At 33.4% G+C, this 24790-nt stretch overlaps 2 protein-coding genes across 3 annotated transcripts; both read right to left on the bottom strand.

Moving 5' to 3' along the window:
• Positions 1–6197: 6197 nt before the first annotated feature.
• On the bottom strand, positions 6198–14448 carry LOC129885437 (bifunctional dihydrofolate reductase-thymidylate synthase-like). Of its 2 annotated transcripts, none has more exons than XM_055959712.1 (12): positions 14116–14448; positions 10518–11038; positions 10044–10443; positions 9635–9679; positions 9437–9502; positions 9219–9280; positions 9069–9143; positions 8815–8980; positions 8613–8736; positions 8037–8143; positions 7785–7959; positions 6198–6436 (listed from the first exon to the last, which is right to left on the bottom strand). In XM_055959712.1, exons 2-11 carry the CDS (start codon positions 10949–10951, stop codon positions 7849–7851), a joined length of 1590 nt encoding a protein of 529 aa, XP_055815687.1. In that variant the 5' UTR covers positions 10952–11038; positions 14116–14448; the 3' UTR covers positions 6198–6436; positions 7785–7848. The 2 variants fall into 2 exon arrangements, with proteins under 2 accessions (XP_055815687.1, XP_055815688.1); XM_055959713.1 differs by having other exon boundaries at positions 14170–14448.
• A 2847-nt stretch (positions 14449–17295) lies between these two features.
• LOC129885436 (diaminopimelate decarboxylase 2, chloroplastic-like) lies at positions 17296–23424 on the bottom strand. Its single transcript, XM_055959711.1, has 8 exons — positions 22849–23424; positions 21652–21826; positions 20563–20712; positions 19671–19832; positions 18950–19135; positions 18360–18482; positions 18151–18240; positions 17296–17512 (listed from the first exon to the last, which is right to left on the bottom strand). Exons 1-8 carry the CDS (start codon positions 23313–23315, stop codon positions 17432–17434), a joined length of 1434 nt encoding a protein of 477 aa, XP_055815686.1. The 5' UTR covers positions 23316–23424; the 3' UTR covers positions 17296–17431.
• Positions 23425–24790: the final 1366 nt, after the last annotated feature.

Raw genomic sequence — 24790 nt, 5'->3', positions numbered from 1 at the left:
CCTGATTCGTGTTTAGTTTCAAACTTGATACGACTGAATTTTTATTTTCAATTTTAACCTTTCTTAAGGTAACTTTTTGAAAAGGGCTTCCCGGAAGGACAATTTTCATTTTATTGTTTTATCTAGGTATAACTAATTCTTGGATTGATATCTCATATTTGGATTCACGTGGGGGCATTCGAGAAGCCATCCACCTTGTGGGTAGACTGGTGGAGAAGTATAGGAAAAGGAAGAGGACCTTCAGTGTTCATTGACCTTAAAAAGACCTATGATTAATTTATAAAGATCAATTAGTCTAATCAGGAGGAGGCTTCTTAATTATGTTATTTGTGGATGACATAATATTGGTTAATGAGACACGTGACAACTTAATGCTAGGTTGGAGGTTTGGAGACAAATCCTAGATCGCAAAGGGTTCAGATTGAGCAGAACCAAAATAGAGTATATGGAGTGTAAATTCAGTGTTGAATTGGATGAAGCGGACATGGAAATGAGACTTGTCACACAGACTATTCTCATGATTAAGTAGCTTAGGTCCATACTCTAGGATAGTGAGGACAGTGACGATGATGTCACATATCGCATTGGGGAAGCATAGATGAAATGAAGGCTTGCCTTTGGAGTCTTATGTTATAAAGAAAGTACCATCTAAACTTAAAGATAAGTTTTACACAGTGATTGTTAGACCGTCCTTGTTGTATGAGGTGGAGAGTTGGCCAGTCAAGAACTCATATGTTCAGAAGATGCATGTTGCGAAGATGAGAATATTGAAATAGATGTGTAAGCATACTAGGAGATAAGATCAAGAATGAGGCTATCCAAGAGAAGGTAGAAGTGGCCTCTGTGGCGTATTATATCAGGTAAGGGAGGTTGAAATGGTTTGGGATGTGCAAAGAAGGTGCGTTGATGCCCCAATGAGGAGGTGTGGGAGGCTGGAGAGAGATAGAGGTAGGCTGGAGAAGCATATGAAAAAGGTGATTAGACAGAACATGGTACAATATCATATTACCGAGGATATGACTTTAGATAGGAAGGAGTAACAGTCACGTATTAGGCTAGAAGGTTAGTAGGAGTGAAGTGTTGTCTTGTCGTGCATAGGTTTAGGCTTGTTAGTGCTTGTCGTAGTTCTAGTCATACCCTTGTAGTTCTTGCCTTATGTTGTGTATTGTGTTTCGATTATCACACTATTTTGTTGTTGTTGTTATTGTTTTTTTCAATCTTGTAGACTTTACAATGTTTTACTTATTAACGGTCATGCTTTTTTCATTGTTTCTTCTTTTTTTACGTGCGTTTGATACACTTGTGTCGAGGGTCTTTCAAAAGCAACCTTTCTACCTACTCGAGGTTGTAATAAAATCTGCGTACACTCTATCTTTTCCAGACCTCATTTAGTGGAATTTCTCATTTAGTGAAATTTCACTAAGTATGTTAGTGTTATTGTTGTTGATGGGTTATAAAATAATAAAATTCTAGTTCTAGCATAAATTATACCGATATTATATATGAACTTCCGTAAGTTTGGTCAGGGAATAAGATTTTTACCCTAATAATCCCAAAAAAAAGTTTCTTAAAAAAGAATCTGACTGTGTCATATGGACTTCCTAAATTAATTCCAAGAATATATTTGAAAAAGAATAAACATATATTTTTTTCCCGGAAAAAAGATTTAGACATATAAACATGTGGAAATATGCCAAAGGGAGAATGTTCAGTTATTTTCAATTTTTCATGCATTCACATTTGATCTATTTGGATTTTGGACCACCAAAGGACTTGTAATGAGATGAATATGATTCCTCGGTTTTCAATTCAAAATTTTGCGTTTGAGTTTCCAATATAGAAAAAATCTTACTAAAAATGTCTTTCTTTTACTAAGTCTTATGTATTGTGAATCTGAATTAGTTGTCTTATATATTGTGAATCTGAATTAGTTGAGATTCTGATACAAATGTCGAACATTGATTGGAAAATTAAAAAACACACACATGTACATAAACTATTTGAACTATGAAAAAACATGATGCCTATATACTCATCACTGATACTCTATTATATTTTTGGGATAAAATCACCAAAAAGAATATTTTGTGGACATTAGTGGAATGTATTCTAGATTTTCTGGTTCTAAAAATCAGATGCTTTTGATCTATTGTAAGTTAGTGATTTGAGTAATGAAATTTAAACATTTTTAAAAAAGGCATAAAGGAAAATGCAAAAGTAGATCTAAATTGACTTGGTGAGACCACACTTGTATGGAACTCATCCTTCCAGAGAATTACTTCAATCTTTTCATATCACTTCCTTTAATATTAACTTTTAATATTCCAAAAAACAATATTTTAGTCTTTACTTCACTCAGCAATATGTTGCTTACCGGTCGGTGAAGTGGTTAAAAATCACATAAAAATATATAATTTAAATCGTAATAAAGAGAAGGAAAAAATTATATCAGAGTAACTTTCCTTCATAAGTTTGACTCTTGGTGATATATATATATATTCTGATATGCATTCAAGCTTGGCCTGACTATCATGATTATTTGGAAAAAAGTTTTTTTATTACTTTTGAATCTAAATTATATTTCTTTTCATTACTTCGTTTTCTAGTAAGAAATATCTTTTCTTATTTTATGAAAAGCAAGATTGTAGCTTTTTTTAAAATTTATTACACTTGTCTATTGTTCTATACTTCTATCTCTCTCAAATCTTTTTGGGTGTTAAATAAACTAAATAACCTTTTAAAAGAATTCCACTATCTCTGGTGGTGTTCGTTCTAAAAATCTTGCAACTTTTGAATTATTTAAATGAATTCCACAAGTACTAGTCTTCTTTTTTTTCTTTCTTTTCAACAACCCACTATTTCTTTACTTTGATTTGTTATAATGTCCCATGGAGAGGATGTGAAAAACATGTTGTAGTTGAAACAAGACTCCAAGAGTCATTTCTATAGACATTATATATTGGTTGGTAAAAGAGTTTCAATATATTTAATCTTTGTTTCATTAAATCAATAACAACATATTCGTTGTAATTTCAGAAGTGGAGTCTAGAAGGATGATTTGTATGTAGTCTTATTATTCTTACCTTGAGAAGGTAGTTTGATAATCCATAAACTCAAGTAATTAAGCCATATCAAATATCAAGTACGTAAAACAAATACAATAGTGAAAATCCATATTGAAAACAATGAAGAAGAGATTAGTAGCAACATCATAATTTTGTTTGATTAAATCAGTTTCATTAATTAGAATCAACGTCCAAATTACACTTTATACGTCTAAAGACATATATAAAAGTACACGCTTTAATAGTCATACATTTTTTTTTGTGTGTGTGTTGGGGTGGGAAAAGGGGGGGGGGGGGGGGGGGGGAAGTTATATTACACTTGCTATATCAGCCATTACTTTCTGAAAAAGGTAATTTCTTTGTTGGGACCAATGGAAATATTATTGAAGAAGACTTGCACTTAAGAAATGGTTACGACGTAATTAACTAAGGACTGATAATGGTAACAGCACATTAGAAACTATTAAATCACAATCTAAAGATCTTTTTGAGCAAACTGAGAATCATGAAAAATGTTAGACGTTTAAGATTTTGTAAGTTATTTAAACATTTAACGATAATCTAATATTTTGTTTATAAAATTGAAAAACGTATGAGCAAACATTAGAACCAAGTCTAATGTTATCTCAAAAGATAAGTTCGTAAGGGCAATATTTACACAATTTTAAAAACATGGATAAAATTTAAATGGTGGCACAAGAGGGCATTAGTGTTCTTTATAAATAAAAGTATTCGAAGACGCTAAGCTGACCACACTCAATTTAACCACGAATTCTTTTTTAAAAATAAATAAATAATATATATTGATGTTCTGGAAAAAAAGAAAATCAAATTTGTGTAAAAGAATCTAAGACTAGACAATTTCTATGTCAACTTGGATCGACAATAAGGACAAGATTGATTCCTTAATAGCCATTCCAAAATACAAAACTCATGGTAGACGTGAGAACATTGATTAATACAAGAAACCATACAGCCTTGTAAGAATTCTTGGTGACAAATCGAACATGTGTCTAGTAAATTAGAATCCTTAAATTCAGTAGCTTGAAATCTCATCTTCTTGATTCTAATTTTCATTAATAATTCAAACGCCGCAATCCGTGAATCCAACACTTGTTGAGTCCTTTTCCATATATTCCAATTATAGTCTTCTCCCATTTTGTTATACATCTCCATAAACTTGTTGTGGGGTAAATAAGTAACCTTTGTAATCCCCAAAGTCATGTACCAATGATCTTCATTAGATAGACAATCCTTCATGCTCCTAGCAAAATTCATTATCTTGGAAATCAAAATGTCCTTGTTTATCAACATGGTTGTGGTCTTAGTATCACTATAGCTTATACATTGCTCGTTCAACATGGGAACAATATTCATCAAACATATTATTTTTGATATAATGTTGGATGCATCATCATCTGAAACGATATCATCGTAAGAAATCCAAAAGTTTTGTATGGATCTATGATCATAGATATAATCTTTACAAGTCAAGCATGATGAACGTCGTTGTACAGCCATAATAACCATAATTGTAAAACCAATAGTGCTATGTGCAATATGATTGTTATCGAATTTGCACAAATTTTCTCTAAGACGCAGACCACCTCCCTGTGATTTTGAACATCTAACAAGCACATCAGTGCCTTCTTTGAACAAGGCACTTGGATCTACTGGCATGTTTTTTGGAGTTGGTAGTATCGGCATTGTTTGCTAAACAAAACAAGGCTAGGCAGAGGGCTAGAAGAGGGAGGAGTTGGTTTTATAATTTTACTGCAAACCATAATCTTATAGGAATGGTTTTTGAATCCCAACCATAATCCTATAGAGATTAGGTTATTGATTCTCAAAAGGAAAGGAATTGGAAAAAAAAAATTGTTTCCTTTTTTAGTCTATTTGTTATTATAAATCCATTGAATTGGTGGATTGTCCATTTATTTGATACATGAACTACTTAGAGCCCGTTTGGATTGGCTTTAAGTTGGTCAAAACCAACTTAAAGCCCCTTTTCAGCTTTTAGACGTGTTTGCCTAATGCTAACTTTAAGCCAGAAAATTCTTAAAGTCAGTCAAAAATGAAAAGTTAGGATTCCTAACTTTTTTTTTTCTAAGTGCTTAAAGTCATTTTTTTTTACCATGGAAATTACTTTTATATCCCTTATATTTTAACTAAATTCCCAAACTACCCTTTTTATTCTTTTAACCCTAAAATTCACATAATTTTCCTCATTTAAGCACTTTTATCCAAACACTCAACTGCTTATTTATAAAAATAACTTTCAGCACTTTAAAGTTTTAAAAGCACTTCATACATAAAAGTTACTTTTTTAAGCCCATCCAAACGGCTCTTACATTCATGTATACATATTTCTTAGGTTCTATAAATTATTTTGGATAAAAATGTACCTATTAATTATGACATTTAACATTGACAACTTTTGGAATGATACATGAACTACTTACATTCATGTATACATATATCTATGTCATTCACCATTGTAAGTGATACAAAAAGAAATTAAATAAGACTCTCTATATTGTGCTCTCCATTACCATTTGTCTTCCTTTCTTGTTTAGTATTCTTGTTTTTCCTCTTATTTTAAGACACGTTATTCAGTTTTTGTTCCTTTTTTAGTCTATTTGTGAAAGCTTTTGTTGCTTTATTTTCTGATACTACTGAAAAGAGAACAAAATTTTCAGATATACCGTCTGATTTTTTACTTTAAAAAATACACTAACCTTCACAAAAAAAATATAAAAACAAAATAAAAAAGAGATATCAGGTCACATTGGATGGGTTGAATTCTGACACGTTATTTAACCCATTGATCCAAATCATTTCGACACAAGTAACTTTGAAGACCTTTAAGTTTTGACAAGCTTAAGTTTGACCAACTTGTCCATTTGGCAACTCCAGGACTATCAGTACAAAACACAATTTTTAAAGACCTTTAAGCACTGGCATTCCATGACTCCATAATAGTTCATCTAGCTACCTCCATCCTATCCCAGAACCATCGTTTGATTAGAATAAACTAATCTTAGGAGCAATATACAAATCTCCCGCCCTCTTCGGTATATGCTCAAACACAAATGAAGCTGAACAAAAACTATGAAATGATACGCAAATAAATGAACGAAAACATAAACAATACATCGCATAAGAGAAAGGGTATTGTCACAGGGAAAGCCAAAAGGGTTTAAGTCTCAAGACAAGGAAAGTCATAGTATTCTAAATCACTTTAGCAACCACAAATCCATCATTTGGAGCTAAAGGATTCACAGATCCTAATACTTAGTAAATGTTTTTTCTTCAAATATACTAATGAAGATTCAAATTATAAAATAACTCCTCAGACATCCTCAATTGTCCTACCTGCAAAATTGTACAATCAACATCAATATCAGCTCTCCATTAAGAAAGGAAAACAGTAAGCATCAACCACTTCAATAAGCAAAAAAACAAAATAATAAACACTATAAATTAAAATTGAAGGCATAGTTATAGATGGACAAATCCCAGAACCCCCAAAGGCGAAAGAGTACAAGATCCCAAGCAACAATATTGGAAAAACTTTTTAGGAAGGGAAGCCTGCAGAATTTAGAAACAACTACTACTACTCAATTGCAAATAATCCATCATTTAAACTCGTCACATGCCAATATTATACAAATAAAAATAAAAGGTACACCTGCTCTCTATATTTTCCGGACATAAATTCCTTACATGACTAAAAACATATTTCCAACTAACAAAAAAGAAGCCTTGACAATACACTATCCCCCCCCCCCCCCAAATCAGGCATGAGACCTTATGCCTCAGAAAAGGTTCAACTGATGTACGGTTTTAGCACCATTTTCACTAATCATATGTCATGGTATGCCAAAAGACATAATCAATGAACAATATTTTCAAAAGATACCTAAGCATATAACAAAATATTATGAAGCTTCTGACACTAGCACATAGAAACCATTGACAGTGAAGGAAACATATTTTTCACACAATGCTGATACATAAAATCTGCCCTCTATTGGTACAGGAGAATGGAGATCTGTGCTCCTCTAAAAGCAGTTTCTAGTAGACACATGACCTCCGAGTTATCAGATTAAAATCACGCATCATTGGATGATAACAGATATTGAAGTTATGCCTTCCATCCAAAATAAAATAAAATTCTAGAGTAAATAGAATATACTAAACAACAAGAAGCAAAAAGAGACAAGCTCATCCCCTTTTGAGTAAGGCATACCAACACTCGGCCAGGAAAAGGTTGTTGAAGTAGGCCTTAACGAGCTCAAGTAGCTCAACAGAAGGCTTCCTTTACTGCAACCTATGGCCGAGCAGTAGGTATTCTAGTGGTTGACAGGGTTCCTGGAGCCAGGGCAGTATCTTTAGAAGTGCTCAGTGTCCAAAAGACATGATTTTTTGTGAATTTTCAAAGGGACAATCTGGTGTTAAAGTTTATTAGATAAACTCCAGTAATTTATCAGGTATTTGACTTGGGATCATGATGGTGATGGTTGCAACAGTAATAGACAAAAGTTCCCACAAACATCAACTAGAGCCCCCCACCCCCTCTTCTTAAAGGCAACAGTTACCAGATGAAGGAAACTTAATGTCAAAATCAGATTCTTTTATCTAGACTATAAACAGTGAAAATTAGGTCATGTAAGCCCCAAAGAGAGAAGAAAAGAGAAAATACTTAGTTCCATTCACTTGCCTCGAAATATGAGTAACATATTGTAAGAGCAGAGGAATCCAGGACAAACTCCATGGAACTTCAGATTGCCATTTTCATTTCAATTTTCCCGTGAGGTTCATAACCAACAAGTTCAAAGTCAGCAGCAACAAAGGAATCTATATCCTTTTTCTGCGGATTGATCTTCAGCACCTACACCCATTCAGAACCAACAGAAGTTAGAGAGGGACAGTTATAACAGCAAAAAAAGAGAGTATTCAATTACTTACTGGGAAAGGTCTAGGCAACTTCTGAAGCTGGTCTTGCAGAGGTCTGACATGATTGTGATAAACATGAGCATCTCCTATGACATGGACAAAATCACCAGGAACTAGATCTGTAAAGAGAAGGTAAAGTGAAAATCATGAGGCGAATCGTAAAACAAAAGGAACTGAAGTGGGCTGGATGTAGAATGATCAGTTAATGAACATCAAAAGATGTGTATACAATATCAATAAACATGAAAATTTATGAATCAAATGTTCAAAAGTTCCATATCATTTTATAAGTTGGATCTGTTTTTAACAATACACATACAAAGTAATTGGCCATATCATCAAGCAGTACTACGCAGAGACTTAGGAGAAATATTACGGCATTGGGTTTTCTCATAAAGGACAAGGATTGAGTCCCATGAGAAGTGCAAAGTTCCATTTTCAAATTCCTCGCCTAGTACATGAGTTTTTGCAATATCTTTTTTGCTTAGTCGGTATTCTTGTCTAGTCATGCCTTTAAGCAGGTAGGAAATTTGCTAGTTATTACATAATGCACTTGAGAAATTAGCAAGAGGTATCCTGACAGCATACCAGAAACATGAGCTATCATGCATGTCAGCAAGGCATAAGATGCAATGTTAAATGGCACTCCCAAACCCATATCGGCTGATCGCTGATACATCTGACAGGATAGCTCCCCATTGGCTACATAAAACTACAACCACAAGATGAAAGAGAAGTTTACTACATAAACAATAAGTTCTGCCATAAACAAAACCAAGACAATACTAACTTGAGCAAACATGTGACAAGGTGGGAGTGCCATCAGTTTAAGGTCAGAAGGATTCCAAGCTGAAAGAATAATACGTCGGTCATCTGGATTGTTTTTAACTTTGTTGATAACATCAGCCAATTGGTCAAACCCTTGCCCACTGTAGTCAGTATGCATGTCAATGTACCTGTATATAGCAGGTCAAATGGAACAAGTTACCACATAACTCTAGAGTTTTGACCAACTGTATGATGTGTAAGTGTTCAAAGACTGACCTGGCACCAAAATGTCTCCACTGAAACCCATATACTGGTCCCAAATCACCCTCTTCCCGATCCTTCAAGCCAATACTGAAATGGGATGCCAAAATTAAGACGGTCCAACATTTATAATAGACTTGATAGCAAGAAGAGAGAAAATTTTACCTATCCAGATAATCTCTGGATGCATTGCCATCCCAAATATGAATGCCCTTCTCTTGCAGGACCTGAACTAAAGCATCTTAGTTATGCAAGCTAAATGGGCCAGAAATCACTAAAACAAAACAGTAGCAATCTCCAAGATGCCATAACAAATTGCCCAAAGCATTAATGACAAGGAAACAGAACCCAGATTATACAATCAGTGAGGAACAAAAATAAACCTTAGCACTTGTTGATCCACTGATGAACCACAAAAGTTCTTCAATGACACCTCTCCAGAAAACTTTCTGAAACCCAAAATAACAAACAAAATAAGTCAAATGATCTGTGCTTGCAGTTCACATTGTAGTGGTAGGAAAAATTGGATGTGGATTATATCAAAAGCACATTAAACTACAAATAAATATATAACACAATACCTTTGTTGTAAGAAGGGGAAATGATCTGCGCAAATTGAATCTCATCTGCAGCGATAGCAAAACATCACAACATTATGACAGATACACCAAACAGGCATTGAATTACCCATACATATAAACAGGGAAGGCAAATAGAGAGGAATTTGTTTGATATTCTTCCGCAAGCTTAAACAAGGTCACATGCAAAGCTTCACCTTTCCTTCCCCTTTTTATTTTTCACATTATGATCAAATGTGAACCCTTCTACAACCAATTTTACTTCCAGTACTCTCTTCTCCCAATTAAACATACTTGACATAATCACTTCTTCAAACACACCCAAAATAAAGGAAGAGAGAAAAAAGCATACAGAACTGAACATTATCTGTGTTGAGAAAGACAACTGAATTTTATCTATACTTCTCATTACCTGGCAACCAAATTTCGACAAAGTACCAGTGCCTGTCCTGTCATCCTTTAGCATGCCATTCAAAATGATTTCTTCAACCAGTCTCAGATACAAGTATTCTTCATGTTTCTCAAATATCATTTTAGGCAAGAAGGAAAACGATTTAACCTCAATATTAGAAGAATCAGAACCATTCTCAGGAATCTCACTATTTGACTGATTAACAGTTTCTACTCCGGAGTTCTTCACACGAACATAGGTGGTAAAAGAATAGCGAATCTTGTTCTCGATCACTGGAAATGATGAGTACCAGGGTTGAAATACCGAGGTGTCAATAGCAGGAGTAAAAGTATCACATGCAATATCAGTCGCAATTTCAGTGATATGGATTGCATCACATCCATGAGCATTCAGGGAATCTCTGCATCAAGAAGAAGAATGTTGAAAAACTAGCACTAAAGACTAGCCAAAAAAGGAAACAGCAACAAAGCTAACCTGAAGATCTCTCCACCTCCTATAACAAACACATTCTCAATAGATAGACCATAAGGCGAGGCTGCCAGTAGTTGCAAAGCAGAGCCTAAACTTCCACATATGACAACATTTTCTGCTGTAGCAATGTCAAAACTTCCTGAACGTGTGAGAACAACATTGAGGCGTCCAGGAAGAGGGCGATGTTCAATAGGAATACTTTCCCAAGTCTTTCTTCCCATAACAACAGCATTCTTTTTTGTAGGATCTGATGTAGTCCCAGTGATACCCTTGAAGAACTTGAGATCTGTAGGCAGTCTCCAAGGTAACTTCCCCTCCTTACCAATACCCATATTTCGAGTTGCAGCAACCACAACCTGGTAAGTCCGTTGTGGAGTAAAATGAGCACTGCCGTTACTGTTACCATTGGAAAGTCCTGTCTTTGTTTCACTGGCCATAACTGAGTAAGAGACCTGGAATGAACTGAATAGTAATGATCTGCACCTAAGATCAACCGACCGGTTTTTGCCAAAATGCAATAAAACCTGAAAATATTCAGAAGGCACCAAATTTATCAATGATGTGTTCTAAAAGTGCAAGTAAATAGTTTACAAGGAGATGCTAACACGTTCAGTCAATGAGTTCAAAGGTTTGCACAGACAAATTTCAAGTATACTATAGCTGTATAGGAAAACTAATAACTTAGAACAGGGATATATAACCAAATGCGACCTATTTAACAATACAGAGCAACTGCATATCTAATTATGTAATATTACCAATAAACATAGGAATAGGTAAGAAATTTATCATGCAAGAGTTCAGATGCTACTATCTAGTTGCCACTTATTCCAAGAAGGCAATAAACAGGTCCAGCCAATCATCCCAAGCAGGCAATAAACAGGTCCAGCCACTCATCCCAAGCAGGCAATAAACGGCTCCAGCCACTCATTCCTAGCAGGCAATAAACAGCTCCGGCCACTCGTGTTGCTTATTCAGCAGCCAAATATAATGGGTTAAGATAAACTACCAAGTATTAATGCAAAGAACATTGCTATTTGATCTCACTTAATCGTCAGGAATTACCATCGAGAAACTAATTGAGCAAACTTGACAAAAGTTTGCTCTCATGGCAAAAGTTTGCTCTCATGGCACAATAACCATTTCAGGAACTCGAAAGAAATTGGAGATCTATTTCATAACTCTAAAAGATACTGAGAAAGAAATGAGGCTACTGAACTGGAACAAGAAGCAGGATAAATAACAAAAATAAAAATGAGAAATATAAAATGGAGAAATTTAACAAAGCTTGCTACAGATTGCTGAAGCATTGCATCTGAACAATAGGCATTTAGTTATTTTAGCTGTACTTAACTGCGCATGATTTCAATAGCTCATTTTAGTAAGCTAGACAAATTCCATGATACAATTTGAGGAAAATATCTAAGAAGACATCAGGTGTAGCATGTAAAGGAATGCAGCAAGAATATAGGAATCACCACAACTCCCCAAAACAAACTATTTTTACAGGTGAGATTAACACAAACAAAATAATCAATCCTCAATTTAAAATGGAGAATATTAACAAAGCTCCCCAGACCCCACTTGTGGAGTGGGGATTACACTGGGTATGTTGTTGTAATGTTAACGTAAAAGACATATATTGCACCCTAAACTTGTTCCCAAAACTCAGTTACACATTTTAACTTCACAGACATCCTTTTACCCCCAAATCTAGTTCAAAGTGTAATTTACACCCTCTTTAAGAGCTGACTTGGCAAAGACACACTTTATTGAAAGCATATGAAAGGAAAAATTGATGCTTAAAACTGACTAACTTGTACACGTGTCATTTTCTAGTTGGTCATTATACAATTAAATACACTTAATGTTGAACATCTCCTTTTAAAAACGACAAAGGAAACCCGCAGCCGCTACCCTTTGGGTGCGCACAGGGTAAAAAAAAACCTCTTATGTAATAGCTCTCGCAAACCACACAGGAGAGGTAAATGATTTTCTTTTTTTATTTGTTCCTCTTTCTTTTCTTCTTCTATCTTTCTATTTCATCATTCTCACCACCTCCACCCCCGTTCTCCTCCACCCAAAACTTTTTTCCAGTCAACTTAGAATGCTTCACCATTCTTTCAGGTCATCAACAATAGGAAAAAATAATTTGATTATATTATTATTAAAAAAAATTAAGACAATAAAAATAGATCAATTAAATTATACATCATGTAGAAGAGAACCCAAAAGGTCACTCTCTCGACCCCTCTCACTTCCTTCTTAAACCCCAACTGACCCAAATTCCTTTTATATTGTTTCAACACCAAAATTTCATCTCAGCTTTTTGGCATAGCAATCTTCATTGTATAATTGCTCTCGATAAAGCTCTGACAGAAATTGAAAAGAGGAAGAAAGGCAGGAAACAACTAGAAATCGTTAAAACAAAGAGCATTGTAGATACTATGCTCGTATAGGAAATACTAAACTTCCTACAGCAGGAAATGCGAACCTCCTATGGCAAAGTAATTTCTGCAAAAGTTGCTGTTCATTAGGCATTAATCTTTGTATAAATTTGTTGTTCAACTCCATTTATGTCTTTACTTTGTCGGAAAGGTGTGTTCTGGCAGAAGCTCTCAGGGTGTAAGAAAGAAAGGAGAATAAAGGAAAAAGATTAAGTGGTGCTATATACATTAGGCGCGTGTATAACACTTTACAACATCCGTCCAGGATTCTTTTCATCAGGGGGTATTATTAAGATTTGGAGTGGGGGGTGTAAAAGGATGCTAGTAAAGTTAAAGTGTGTAACTGAGTTTCCATAACAAGTTTAGGGGGCAATCTATGTATTTATAGCTCAGTTGAGCTAATTCAACTTGAGAAAATTAACGAAGAACATGTCACGACAAGCCTGTAACGGAAATGTAACAAGAATTTAAGAAGCAACAGAACTAACACAACACACACTATTCTCGACATGTGAAATTGACAACTTAAAATGCATCAGGTAATCAATTCTCATTTGACTATTTTTTTTAATGTACTTAACTACGCCTAAATTTAAGAATCAACAGAGCATGTCACGACAAACCTGCAACGGAAATGTAACAAGAATTTATAAATAAACAAAACTCACACGACATGAACTACATTTATAGATGTAATTAATACAAACTAAAATACATCATAAAATCAATCCTCAATTTTTTTAAAAAATGGAGAATCTTAACAAAGCTTTCTCCTTTTTACTGATTAAGGAAACAATACATCTGAGATAAACACATTACTTAGAACTCTTAAAAGGAAAATGCAGTAAGAAATTAGTAATCATCAGAACTCAGATGTTACAAACTACTAGTACTATTTTTATGGATGAAATGAGTCAAAACTAAAATGCATCACATAATCCGTCCTCAATTTTAACAAGTAGGTCTGAGATAAACACATCGCTAAAACTCTTAAAAGGAAAATGCAGTAAGAAATTAGTAATCATCAGAACTCACTAGTACTATTTGTATGGATGAAATCAGTCAAAACTAACATGCATCAGATAATCAATCAGTCCTCTTAGGAAAACGTAAAGTAGAAAACAAAAGGATAAAAAAATGCAATAAAAAGTTACCGATCGGAAAGCCAAGCTTGAGATGACTGAAATTTTGAAGAGTTAGATCAGAACCTTATGAGAATTGTTGACATAAACGAAGAGATTAGGGTTCCGATTCAAGTGTGCGCGGTAGGCATTGTTGTTGTAAAATGGTGAGTAAAGAGAGAGAAATATATATGAAGAGAAACCAAGAGGCGGTTTTCGTTTTCAATATCTGTGAGCACTGAAATCTACTACAGTTTCAAAGAGGAATAGAGAGAGGGGACTGCACTATAAATGAGGGGGAGGGGAAGAGAAAAGACAAATGTGGACTATGGAGCGAAAACTTCACCAAAATCCAAAACCCACGGTTGACACGGAGCAGCGCCATGCCCATTTTTTCCTCCATATTTATTTAGACGCTCAAATTAAATTTTATTTTAATAGATAAATTTTAAATGCATGTGATTTGTATTTGAGGTTGATCTATATAATTAAAAAAAATAACATATTTAATGTGATTAACTTAACTATTTAAAACTGAAAATGCGCACACGTAAAAATCAAAAATTTGAAACACAAATACATAATTAAGATACCTTATAAATAGTTTATATATTCAATTAAAACATGAGTTAATTCGAATGTATAAATAAATTGTCCTGATAAGTTTAACTATGTATTGATCTTTTTTTTCTAATGCGATAAGATTTTAGAAGCTTTTCTTTTCATCAATAAGATCCATCGACACTAACAATTTGAGTGGAAATTGTATCATCCTGTGTGTTTTGTAACAAATAAATTTAATTTATCATAATTAAATATATTGATAAAGTAATAAATTATTAAATGTCATATATATTTATATTACATATCTCTATCAATTTAGTTTAAATATCATTATTATCTTATTTTATTTGAATCGTAGTGCATAAGTTTGGAGAAAAAAAGCCCTAGCGCCATAATCTTCACTTTTGTAGTTCTGACTGCCCTAAGATAGCGAAATTCCTTGTCGCATAAGTAGCAACCTGCACGAATGGGGGGTTTTCTTTTTAATTAATTATGTAAATGTAAATGAAGATCTTTTAAAAAATTAATTAAATTTATCTTCTTTTTTTCTTTTGCAGTTATAATTTTTTTAAAAAATTATAAGTAATTTCATTATAAAATAAAAATTAGAGTTCCAACTTAAAGATAGCGGTTGTGAAAATTTGACTGAATTTATGTTACATAGTTCAATGGATCGAAATAAATACTAATGATTCATGTAACTATCAATTTAGAATGAGACGTAATTAATTGATTGATTGATTAAAGTAATCATACTGTGATAATGCATAACTAACTGACCGATTAATGAAAGTACTCTCGCATTTATAATAAATTAACTTAATTTATCATAGTCAAAATCTAATTTGCGATAAGGCGTAATTAATTGATCAATTAATCAAAGCAATTCTATTTGCGATGGGATGTAACTAAATGAATTGACTGGTCAATTAAAGTAATTTTATTGCGATAAGGTGTAATTAACTGAGTGATTAATTACAGAAATCCTATTGAGTCTAATCAATTTATGTCGTATAAATTGAACAAAAGGGGTAATTTATCATAGTTAAATAAATTGATAATATATATATATATATATATAGAAAGAGAGAGAGAGAGAGAGATAGATAGATAGATAGAGAGAGAGAGAGAAACTTAATTTGTGATAAGGCGTAATTAATTGATCGATTAATTAAAGCAATTTTATTGCGATGGGCCGTAACTAATTGAATTGACTGGTCAATTAAACTATTTCTATTACGATAAGATGTAATTAACGGAGTGATTAATTACAAGAATCCTATTGTGTCGAGTTAATTTATGTCACATAAATTGATCAGAGGGGGTAATTTATCATTGTTAAATAAATTGACTTATATATATATATATATATATATATATATATATATAATCGATCAAATAGTTACGCCTTATCACAAATTAATTTATATATATATATTTGCGATATGACGTAATTATTACAGGGGATAATTTATCATAGTTAAATAAATTGATAATATACATATATATTTGCGACAAGGCATAATTAATTAAAGCAATTCTATTGCAATGGCGCATAACTAACTGACTGATTAATTAAAATACTTCTACTGCAACAAGGCGTAATTAATTGACTGATTATTTACATTAATCCTATTGCGATGAGACAGAATCAATTAAAGTAATTATAGTGTGATGTGCGGATGAGAAATATTTAATATATCATATTAATTTATTGCACTATTTAAAAAGTTATATTTATAAACACGAGAAATTAGTCAATTCGGACATGCGATATAAAATTATGATTTGAATTCATATTGATTTAAAGTTGAATTTTTGTTTGGACATGTAATTTAAATTTCTTAAATTGTATTTTTCTCATAAATATGAAAAACCCTCAAATTATGAAACTATTAAAATTCCTCTTATTCTTATACAATTTTACCAAATAAGTAACTACAATTTATAAATAAGATATTAAAATATCTTATCGATAAATAGCATATCTCCATGTTTCATTTATAAATAAATGTTTTATGATTACAACATTTCAAATAAACATACTTATATATAAAGATCAATTAGTCAATAATAGTACCAATTAGTTATTCTTTAATATAATTATTTCACATGGTACAAATAATCTTTTTCACACAAAGTATGAACTTTTTTTTTGCAAAATTTAAACTAATCGATCTCTTTTTTACAAAATATAAACTTATGAACAAGTTTAACATTTTTTTAAAAATTTGAAATCACAAATAATTTTAAAAAAAAGAGAATATGAGGTATGAAATCAACATATTCAAAAACTGATTCGATATTGCATGTTCAAATACAATGACCAATTTGTTCATGCCCAATATGAAAGACTTTAATATGATTTGAAAGATGTTATCCGAATTGAAACGAAAGAGTTTTAATACTTGCCAAGCTTATGTGTAATGTATTTTCCTTCTTTTATGGTCACTTTTAGTAATACATTTAAGTTATCCAAGGGCAAAGGAGAACCAAATACAAGAAAGAATACCTTATTCTTCATTGCAAGTTATAATAGTTTTTGTTTAACAAAAAAGCAAACATCACTTGTATCTGCGAATTCAAATTTAATCAAACTCTAATGCGAATCTTGAAAGGCGGGTGGAAAACTAAAAAATAAAAAAGAAGTGAAAAGTCCATAGGGAAAATCCATTAATTGGAACAATCCAAATACAGAACATCAACATTGACAGGAACCAAACTACCAGGGGAATTTCTGAGTTTCACATCCTGCCATGTTAAAGTGGTTTAAAAACCCACAATTTTACAGACCATCAAAGAATCTCAAATGGTCTTCGAATGTCTCCCCGTGACGGATTTTCGACAACGATCCGTCTTCTTCCACCTACACACAACAGTATGCACAATCCAATTTCAGTTTTCAAAATCTTGTATCAATATTACATTAGTGAAGATGATCAATGCATGTCTTGGATGTGAAGTTACATGTCACGGGAGAAGAGATGTTGCTATGACTATCAGATTCGTAGTATACTATAGTTGTGATCACTTTGATAACTTTAAGCATATCAACAAAAAAAAAACGCGGATTGTGCTTCCAACGACAAATTTTCAGAATGATATAAGCGAAAAGTTGCATTCAACTCTATTATCTCGAGATTAGCGGTAGTATCATTAACAAAATCCAGCCAAGCACAAAGTTAGCACTTAAAGGACATTTTTTGCAGTCTTTAGAAAAGCAAAAGGGCGTGTGAGTTATAGATCTTGTCATTAGATACTAGTCGTATGGAAGCTTCACTCTCAATTATTGACAACCAAAAATACCAGTTAAGATTTAGGACTAAGTTAATTGTTAATGTAACCATGAACTCTTTACTTTGGGTACAAAATGTTGACAGGAACACCAAGTCTTTTTCCATCATGACAAGGCTTTTGGGTAGATTAGTGAATGTAAGGAACACCAGAAAGAAATACTAGTAGCAGAACATCAATTTAATAAAGTAACAGGTTAAGACAATATACCCAATACTCAGGTGGGCGCATCTTGAGATTGTAAGTTGATGCCATACTCATGCAGTAAGCACCTGCATCGTGAACTACCAAACCAGTGCCCTGAATCCAAATGTCATAATTAGTATTGGCTTTAACGTGCCTCAGGAAATCCTTAAATGAGAAGCTAAACCTTGTCCTATTCTAGTATGCAATGTGAGGTCAAAACAAAAACAACTTACCCTAGAAGGGGCGGGAAGTTCACGGTCCTTTCCCAGGAAATCGGCCGACTCACATACAGGACCAACAACATCAAATTTAGAAATTGCAGCTTCTGGAGGTGCAGGGGAAACAAGTTCTATGTGCTGCAATCAAGAAATCATTTACTGAGCAAGAGTGCAGGAGAGATCATAAAATCCACGCAAGCGTAAATCAGATATGCACAGTGCGAATAAAGAGTGAGGTCCGAATTGTATGCTCATACAATGAGTATAACTACCAACAGTAGGCTACTTCAAAAAGTTGAACAATTTGAATACCAACAAGAATGAAGCATAAGATTTTTGGAGTAAGCCCATCACAAAAAATCCACAGCGTGAGCATTAGGTAAACACCTTTGGAAAGTAATTAGCTGCTAAATCCCCCTAAAAAATAGGATAACTACAGAAGAGAAAGGAGCAGGGACACTGATCCATTAAACGACATATAGCACAGTCATGAATACCAATCAAGGGAAAGGAGAATTGTTTGAATATGTTAGCCTGGTTATTAGCTTAATATGGAGGGAAGAGTCAATTCTGATAGCTGCAAGAAAAATATTTGGCAACCTCACCTGATAAGCATCATAAAGACTTGGACGTATAAGCTCTGCCATACTACCATCAATCACAATAAAGCTTTTGGTCCCATTGGTTTTAACTCCAGTAACTCGGTTAACCAAGCAGCATGTGTTTGCAATTAGTGATCTTCCAGGTTCAATAATGAGATTGAGGTTTCGAGAAAGGACCAATTCGCGTACCTGCAATACACATGAAAGGAAGTGTCAACTAAACCACAGGTTAGACCACAGTTTGAGCACTGACTTCAATTTTAGTCAAAATTTAAAAATTCTAGCAAGCTGATATACATTGTAGCCTTGCACTCTGTCAATCAAAACTTTGAGAAGTTTTGTAGCATCAGTAAAATTTTAAACGCGAAAGCAGCCTATCTATTGCCCACTATAAATCGTGGCAAGCAAGGTGGTTTCTGCTGTCAGCACACATATCACCAGTCCCCTAAACTTCACAAATGAAAGAAAAACTTGTACCCAGTAGCCATCTCAATTGACCATCTCCATGGGACAATAAAGAGAAACATATTTTGACATATATTATTCATTGCTTAGACTCACCAGTACAGAAACAATTGTGTAAGGTATGTTCCAAAGCTATTTGGACAAGTAAATTAAGAATCAAAGTGAATAAAGTCACTACAAAGAACGAGTCTTGGGGTAAATCGCACTACTAAAGCACTCGGGCACATGTCATATATCTTATATTAGGTAGAAACTTTACCGTATTAATAAGATCTCTAGGTGAAGGAAGGACAGCTCCAGCATGATAGTAATCAATCCCTAAACCACCTCCAATATTCAGGTAATCAATTTCAAATCCTTGGGATCGAATTTCATCAATGTAGTTCACCATCAAGACAGCTGCATCTCGAAAAATGTCTACCTGAAAAAGACAACAAAGTTTTAGGTCAACAAAACATTGGGAGTAACGTCATCCACCATTGAGATATTTTACATTTTCTATAGACAAAAATATTTTCTAAAACATATATACATAGGGCAGCATATTTGAAATGGAGAGGAAGAACAGAACCATTAAAGGATCAGCTACATATTGTATCAAGCTTGCCTGAAGAGAAATGTAACATAGGGATCCACCAACATATTACTTGTTAAACATGTAAATCGTACTTCCAGAAACTGTAGATTGGCTGAGATATTACTAGATGGGGAGTCTGATATGCATATGGAATGACAGCTAATTCCTGCATTTTTCCTCTTCAAATAATTGTGTGTGAATATATATATTTCTTATGACTTTAACCCCTTCAAAAGGTATCAGAAAGAACTACAGGGGGTAAATGGAAGCATGGGAGTATTTATGAATAAGTTATAAATGAACTTAAAGTGTTGAGTATAAAGTGTTGAGTATAAAGTGTTGAGTAGATGGCAACAAGGGAATGCCAGCCACCAAATAAATGACACCCGATAAAGCATTAGAAGATAGGTAATGATTCATATTTCCCATTGGTACTACACATAACTAAAGATATTAAACAACCAAGTCAATGTACTATCCAAATACAGAAGCGCAGACAAGGCAAAAATGTGAATTCTACAAAGTAAGGCAATTCATGTCATAAATAATTAAATGTAGGCAATCCTAATATTACCTTGGTGATAGTTGACCCAAGATGACAATGAGCTCCAACAAGTTTCAATTCCTGAGGATGTGCCTTGACAGAATCTAGAAACCATTGAAGCTTCTCATTTCTGATGCCAAATTTGGAGCTCTTATTCCCGGTGGCAACATAAGGATGAACCTAACCCACTCAAGAAGTCAGTACAAAAATGATTACTAGCACAGTGACTCAACAGTCAGTATAAGTATTAGTGAATGTTAATAAAAATCAAATTTGTACTAATGCTGCAACCCTAGTTTGAAAAGCTTGAAATCCTCCTTTTCTGGATCAGCTTCGATTCAAAAGGAGCCATAGTCTAGATTGAACTTGAACCAAGAAACTAGCAGCAACTTAGAAATGAGGGATGGGTTTGGTTTTCACTAGAAACTATATATCTGGCAAACATGGAGAAAGTTGATAGGTAGGTGTGATGGTATCTGGCGCAATGACTAAGGCCAAAAATCCAGCAATTAAAAAAGTGGCTACTGCACCTATCATCTAAACCACTTCTACTTTGGAATTCAAGAAGGGGACAATGAACCGGATTTGACACATACATGATGTTTGATTTGCAAGTTCTCATGACAAGATTATGAGAAGGGATATCTGAAAAGTTCAAAAATATAAGTTTATGAAAATAATTCTCTAACAGATACATTTAAAATTTATTAGAAGATTGTCATCAATTTTTTTTTTATTAGAAGATAGCAGAATGCCAATCAAAAAAAGGAAAACTAAGAACAGGATCAGTGATAGCTCCTTAATGTTGAACTGAACTATCACACATTTCACTTCACCATACATCCATACCATCATGCGATAAAAGTGTGAACTTCAACTTTCAGAGACATCCAACTGCTGTGAAATAAACTAAACAACAAATTCGAGGTTTTTGATTAATGTAATTGTTAATTTCATTCTTTAGATGTGAAAGACAACTTTATCTAAGTAAGTAGCCTGATCATGTTAGTAATAATATGTCTGACAAATAGCTGAGGCACGGAGTGGAAATTGTAATGGAAAAAGCAGACATAAAAGCATTAAACTCACTTAAGGTTTCATAACATGGCACGTGAATACCTGGGGATCCACGTCTGGATTAATCCTGAGTAGCACATTAACTTTCTTCCCAGCCAACCTTGCAGCTGCTACAATGTTATCCAAGTCAAATTCACTGTCGATGTTTACAAACACACCTGCTTGGGCAGCTAGCACTAGGTCCTCTAAGAGCTTTCCATTTCCATTAAAAATACACCTATGCGATAAAAGTTGATGAATTAGATTAATGCAATATAATGGCGAGCGGCTAAATGAAAAGCAAAATCTAAATATATAAAAGAGAAAAAACCATGCATAGAGAAAACAAAGAGGATAGATTCAGTTTTTGCCCAATGTTCTCTGCAAACCCTTACAACGTGTTACAAGTACATTACAGCGTCCTAGCTAAATAGAAATAATTGAAGTCATGTATGTGAGACACAATACTATCTGAAGAAAGTATACTTCACCAGCTAACTTTGTAAGAAATAATCTCTAATACAACGTGTTACAAGTACATTACAGCGTCCTAGCTAAAAAGAACTAATGGAAGTCATGTATGTGAGACACAATACTATCTGAAGAAAGTATACTTCCACCAGCAAACTTTGTAAGAAATAATCTCTAATACAACAAAAGAAAGTCTTATTAAAAAAACAAAAGGCTGGGAAGCGTTTTGAGTACAAAGTTTGATATAAACCCTAAAGGAGAACAAAAAATTTGAGAGGTTCATGGTGAAAGGCATCACCTTTGTAGCCGGGCAAGCTAGAAATGTTTCTCTGGGTAAAAAGCAGGTTCTCTCTTTCTTTCAATAACATTTTTTTCTTGGTGCAATACTCACTAATGTAACCACTAGAAATTCTTTTTGATTTCCACCAAGATTTTGGGGCACACAAATCCCGCTCAAATGACATATTATCCTAAACTAGTACGGACATAATACATATACACCTAGTACTGATTCAGCACCAGACAACTAGAGAATACTTAAATTACCTCCAACCAAAACAGAACTTCTCATTCTTAAATCTTATACCACCAAGTTTATTTTCCCCTTTTTGTTGGGCAAATCGACCTCGCAACTCGAACATATATTACAACAAATTGTATTCAACTAAGTAAATTAGAAGGTTCTTCAAATGTGTTACAAATTAATGAATACTAGTATATTGTATTGGGATATAGCACAAACTAACAAGATTATCAAGAATCAAAGATTCTAAACAATAGCATTATTACTTGGTAGGATCAAATCCAGCACGAAGTGCCAATTTGAGCTCATTCCCACTAACCAAAACAGCTCCACAGCCAAGCCCTCTCAAATGTTCCAAAATCTTGAGATTATTATTGGCCTTAATAGCATAACCAATAATCGAATTCAAACCCTCTAAAGCCGCCTTATAAGCCTCAACATTCCTAGTAATTTGGGGCTTACTATATAAATAAAAGGGTCGTCTTTCCACAGTTTCCATAACATCTTCAACCTTAACACCCTCGCAATACAAAAACCCATCTTCAGATTTCTTGAAACAATGCTGAAACTTCTGAGTTTGAGGTTCAGAAGTTGATACAGATGCCCTTATACTTAGATTTCTTGAAATGGGCTTCAATGGAAAATTGGGTTTGAAAAAAGAGAGCTTTGGCGATGGGTTTGAAGGGTATTTGAGGGATTTGGGAATTGATGGAGAGTGCGAGATAGCCGCCATTGTTGGAGCAAAGAGAAGGGTTTAAGACTGCGAAACATTAAGGGGTTGCAGACTAATAAGTCTGTTGTAAAAAAATTATTACTGACAAAGTTGAAATATCTTATTGATCTTTTTTGTTTAACTAAACATACCACACAACAACATACCCGTCCTACAATGGATCATATCTGGTTTGATTTTTTTGTTTGTTCCCTTTCTTTTCTGTATTCGAGTCCGACTAATTTAAATTTATATATTTTAAAAGATTTTATTTTAAAGAAAAAAATTAAACCATACATACACAATTTGTATAATTATATGTATGTAATATATTAATCTTGATAAGAAAATTTAAAATACTTTGTATATATTCAAAATTTAAATGTACCCTTTAAGTCCATTAGGGTATGTAAAAAGTACAAACAACACAAATTCCACTAGTTTAGAGTCTAATTACATGAATTTTTAAAATTATTATTCATGCCAGATTTCAAATATATGTATTTCTGATACAAGGGTCGAAATTAAGTTTAATTTGTTCCAAATACACTATATCCACGTGGATATATGTATCTAGGATATATTGACTCGCTCGCTCGCTCGCCTCCCTCTTATACTCGCCTATCAAATACTGGATATATGTATTTTATGATTTCTTTCTCTTGATAACTCGCACCAATGTCTATCATAAATTTTATTATGTCAAAAAAAAAAGATTTTAGCTTTACAAGAATAATCTCATGGAGAATGGAACAATAGAGCAAGAAGTTTTAAAATGCGAAAGAGAATGGAGGTTGACTCCATTGGTCACTTATAATCGTAGTAAGCAAAGGTTTTCAAGAAAAACTATCTAATTACACAAATAACCCTACCATATTTATTAATTAATAATCTTATACTAAATTTTAAGTTAAATACAACTAGATACCTGTATTTTTGTTACCAGATACACAACATAGAGAGAGATGAAAAAGATAGAGGATATATAATGTAACAATTAATATAATTAGTGATACACTGTCCATTGCCAACAAGTTGCAAGCTTGCAATGCCACTTAGTGGAGCAGCATAATGTTGGATTCATGGACAATTGACTTGAGGTAATCTAAGCTTGATAATGTTGGTTTATTAATCATCAATTTCAATTTACTACATTGAAAATTACTTTTAAAATGGCCCCTTAATTAGCAAATTTAAATATCATATATTGAGCAAAATAAATTGATCAACCACCAACCTCCTTCACCCCCCATATGTATTGATACCAATCTCTTAATAATTCTCAATCTAAGAATGCATTATGAATTTCAATAATTTGGTTCACATTATGTTTTGAAATAATGGAAAATTTAATGCTAGCTATCTCATGAACCAAATGTAACATATTAATTAGAGACATGCTAATTCATCGGCATTATTCAAACATGTACTCACTGCAAATCAAATTTACATCACAATTTGTTGACACTAGTATAATTGAGTTCCAAGCAATATGA

Source organism: Solanum dulcamara, chromosome 4, assembly GCF_947179165.1.
Source record: "Solanum dulcamara chromosome 4, daSolDulc1.2, whole genome shotgun sequence".
In the NCBI taxonomy this organism is placed as follows: domain Eukaryota; kingdom Viridiplantae; phylum Streptophyta; class Magnoliopsida; order Solanales; family Solanaceae; genus Solanum; species Solanum dulcamara.
This window is presented reverse-complemented; position numbering and strand designations above follow the sequence as displayed.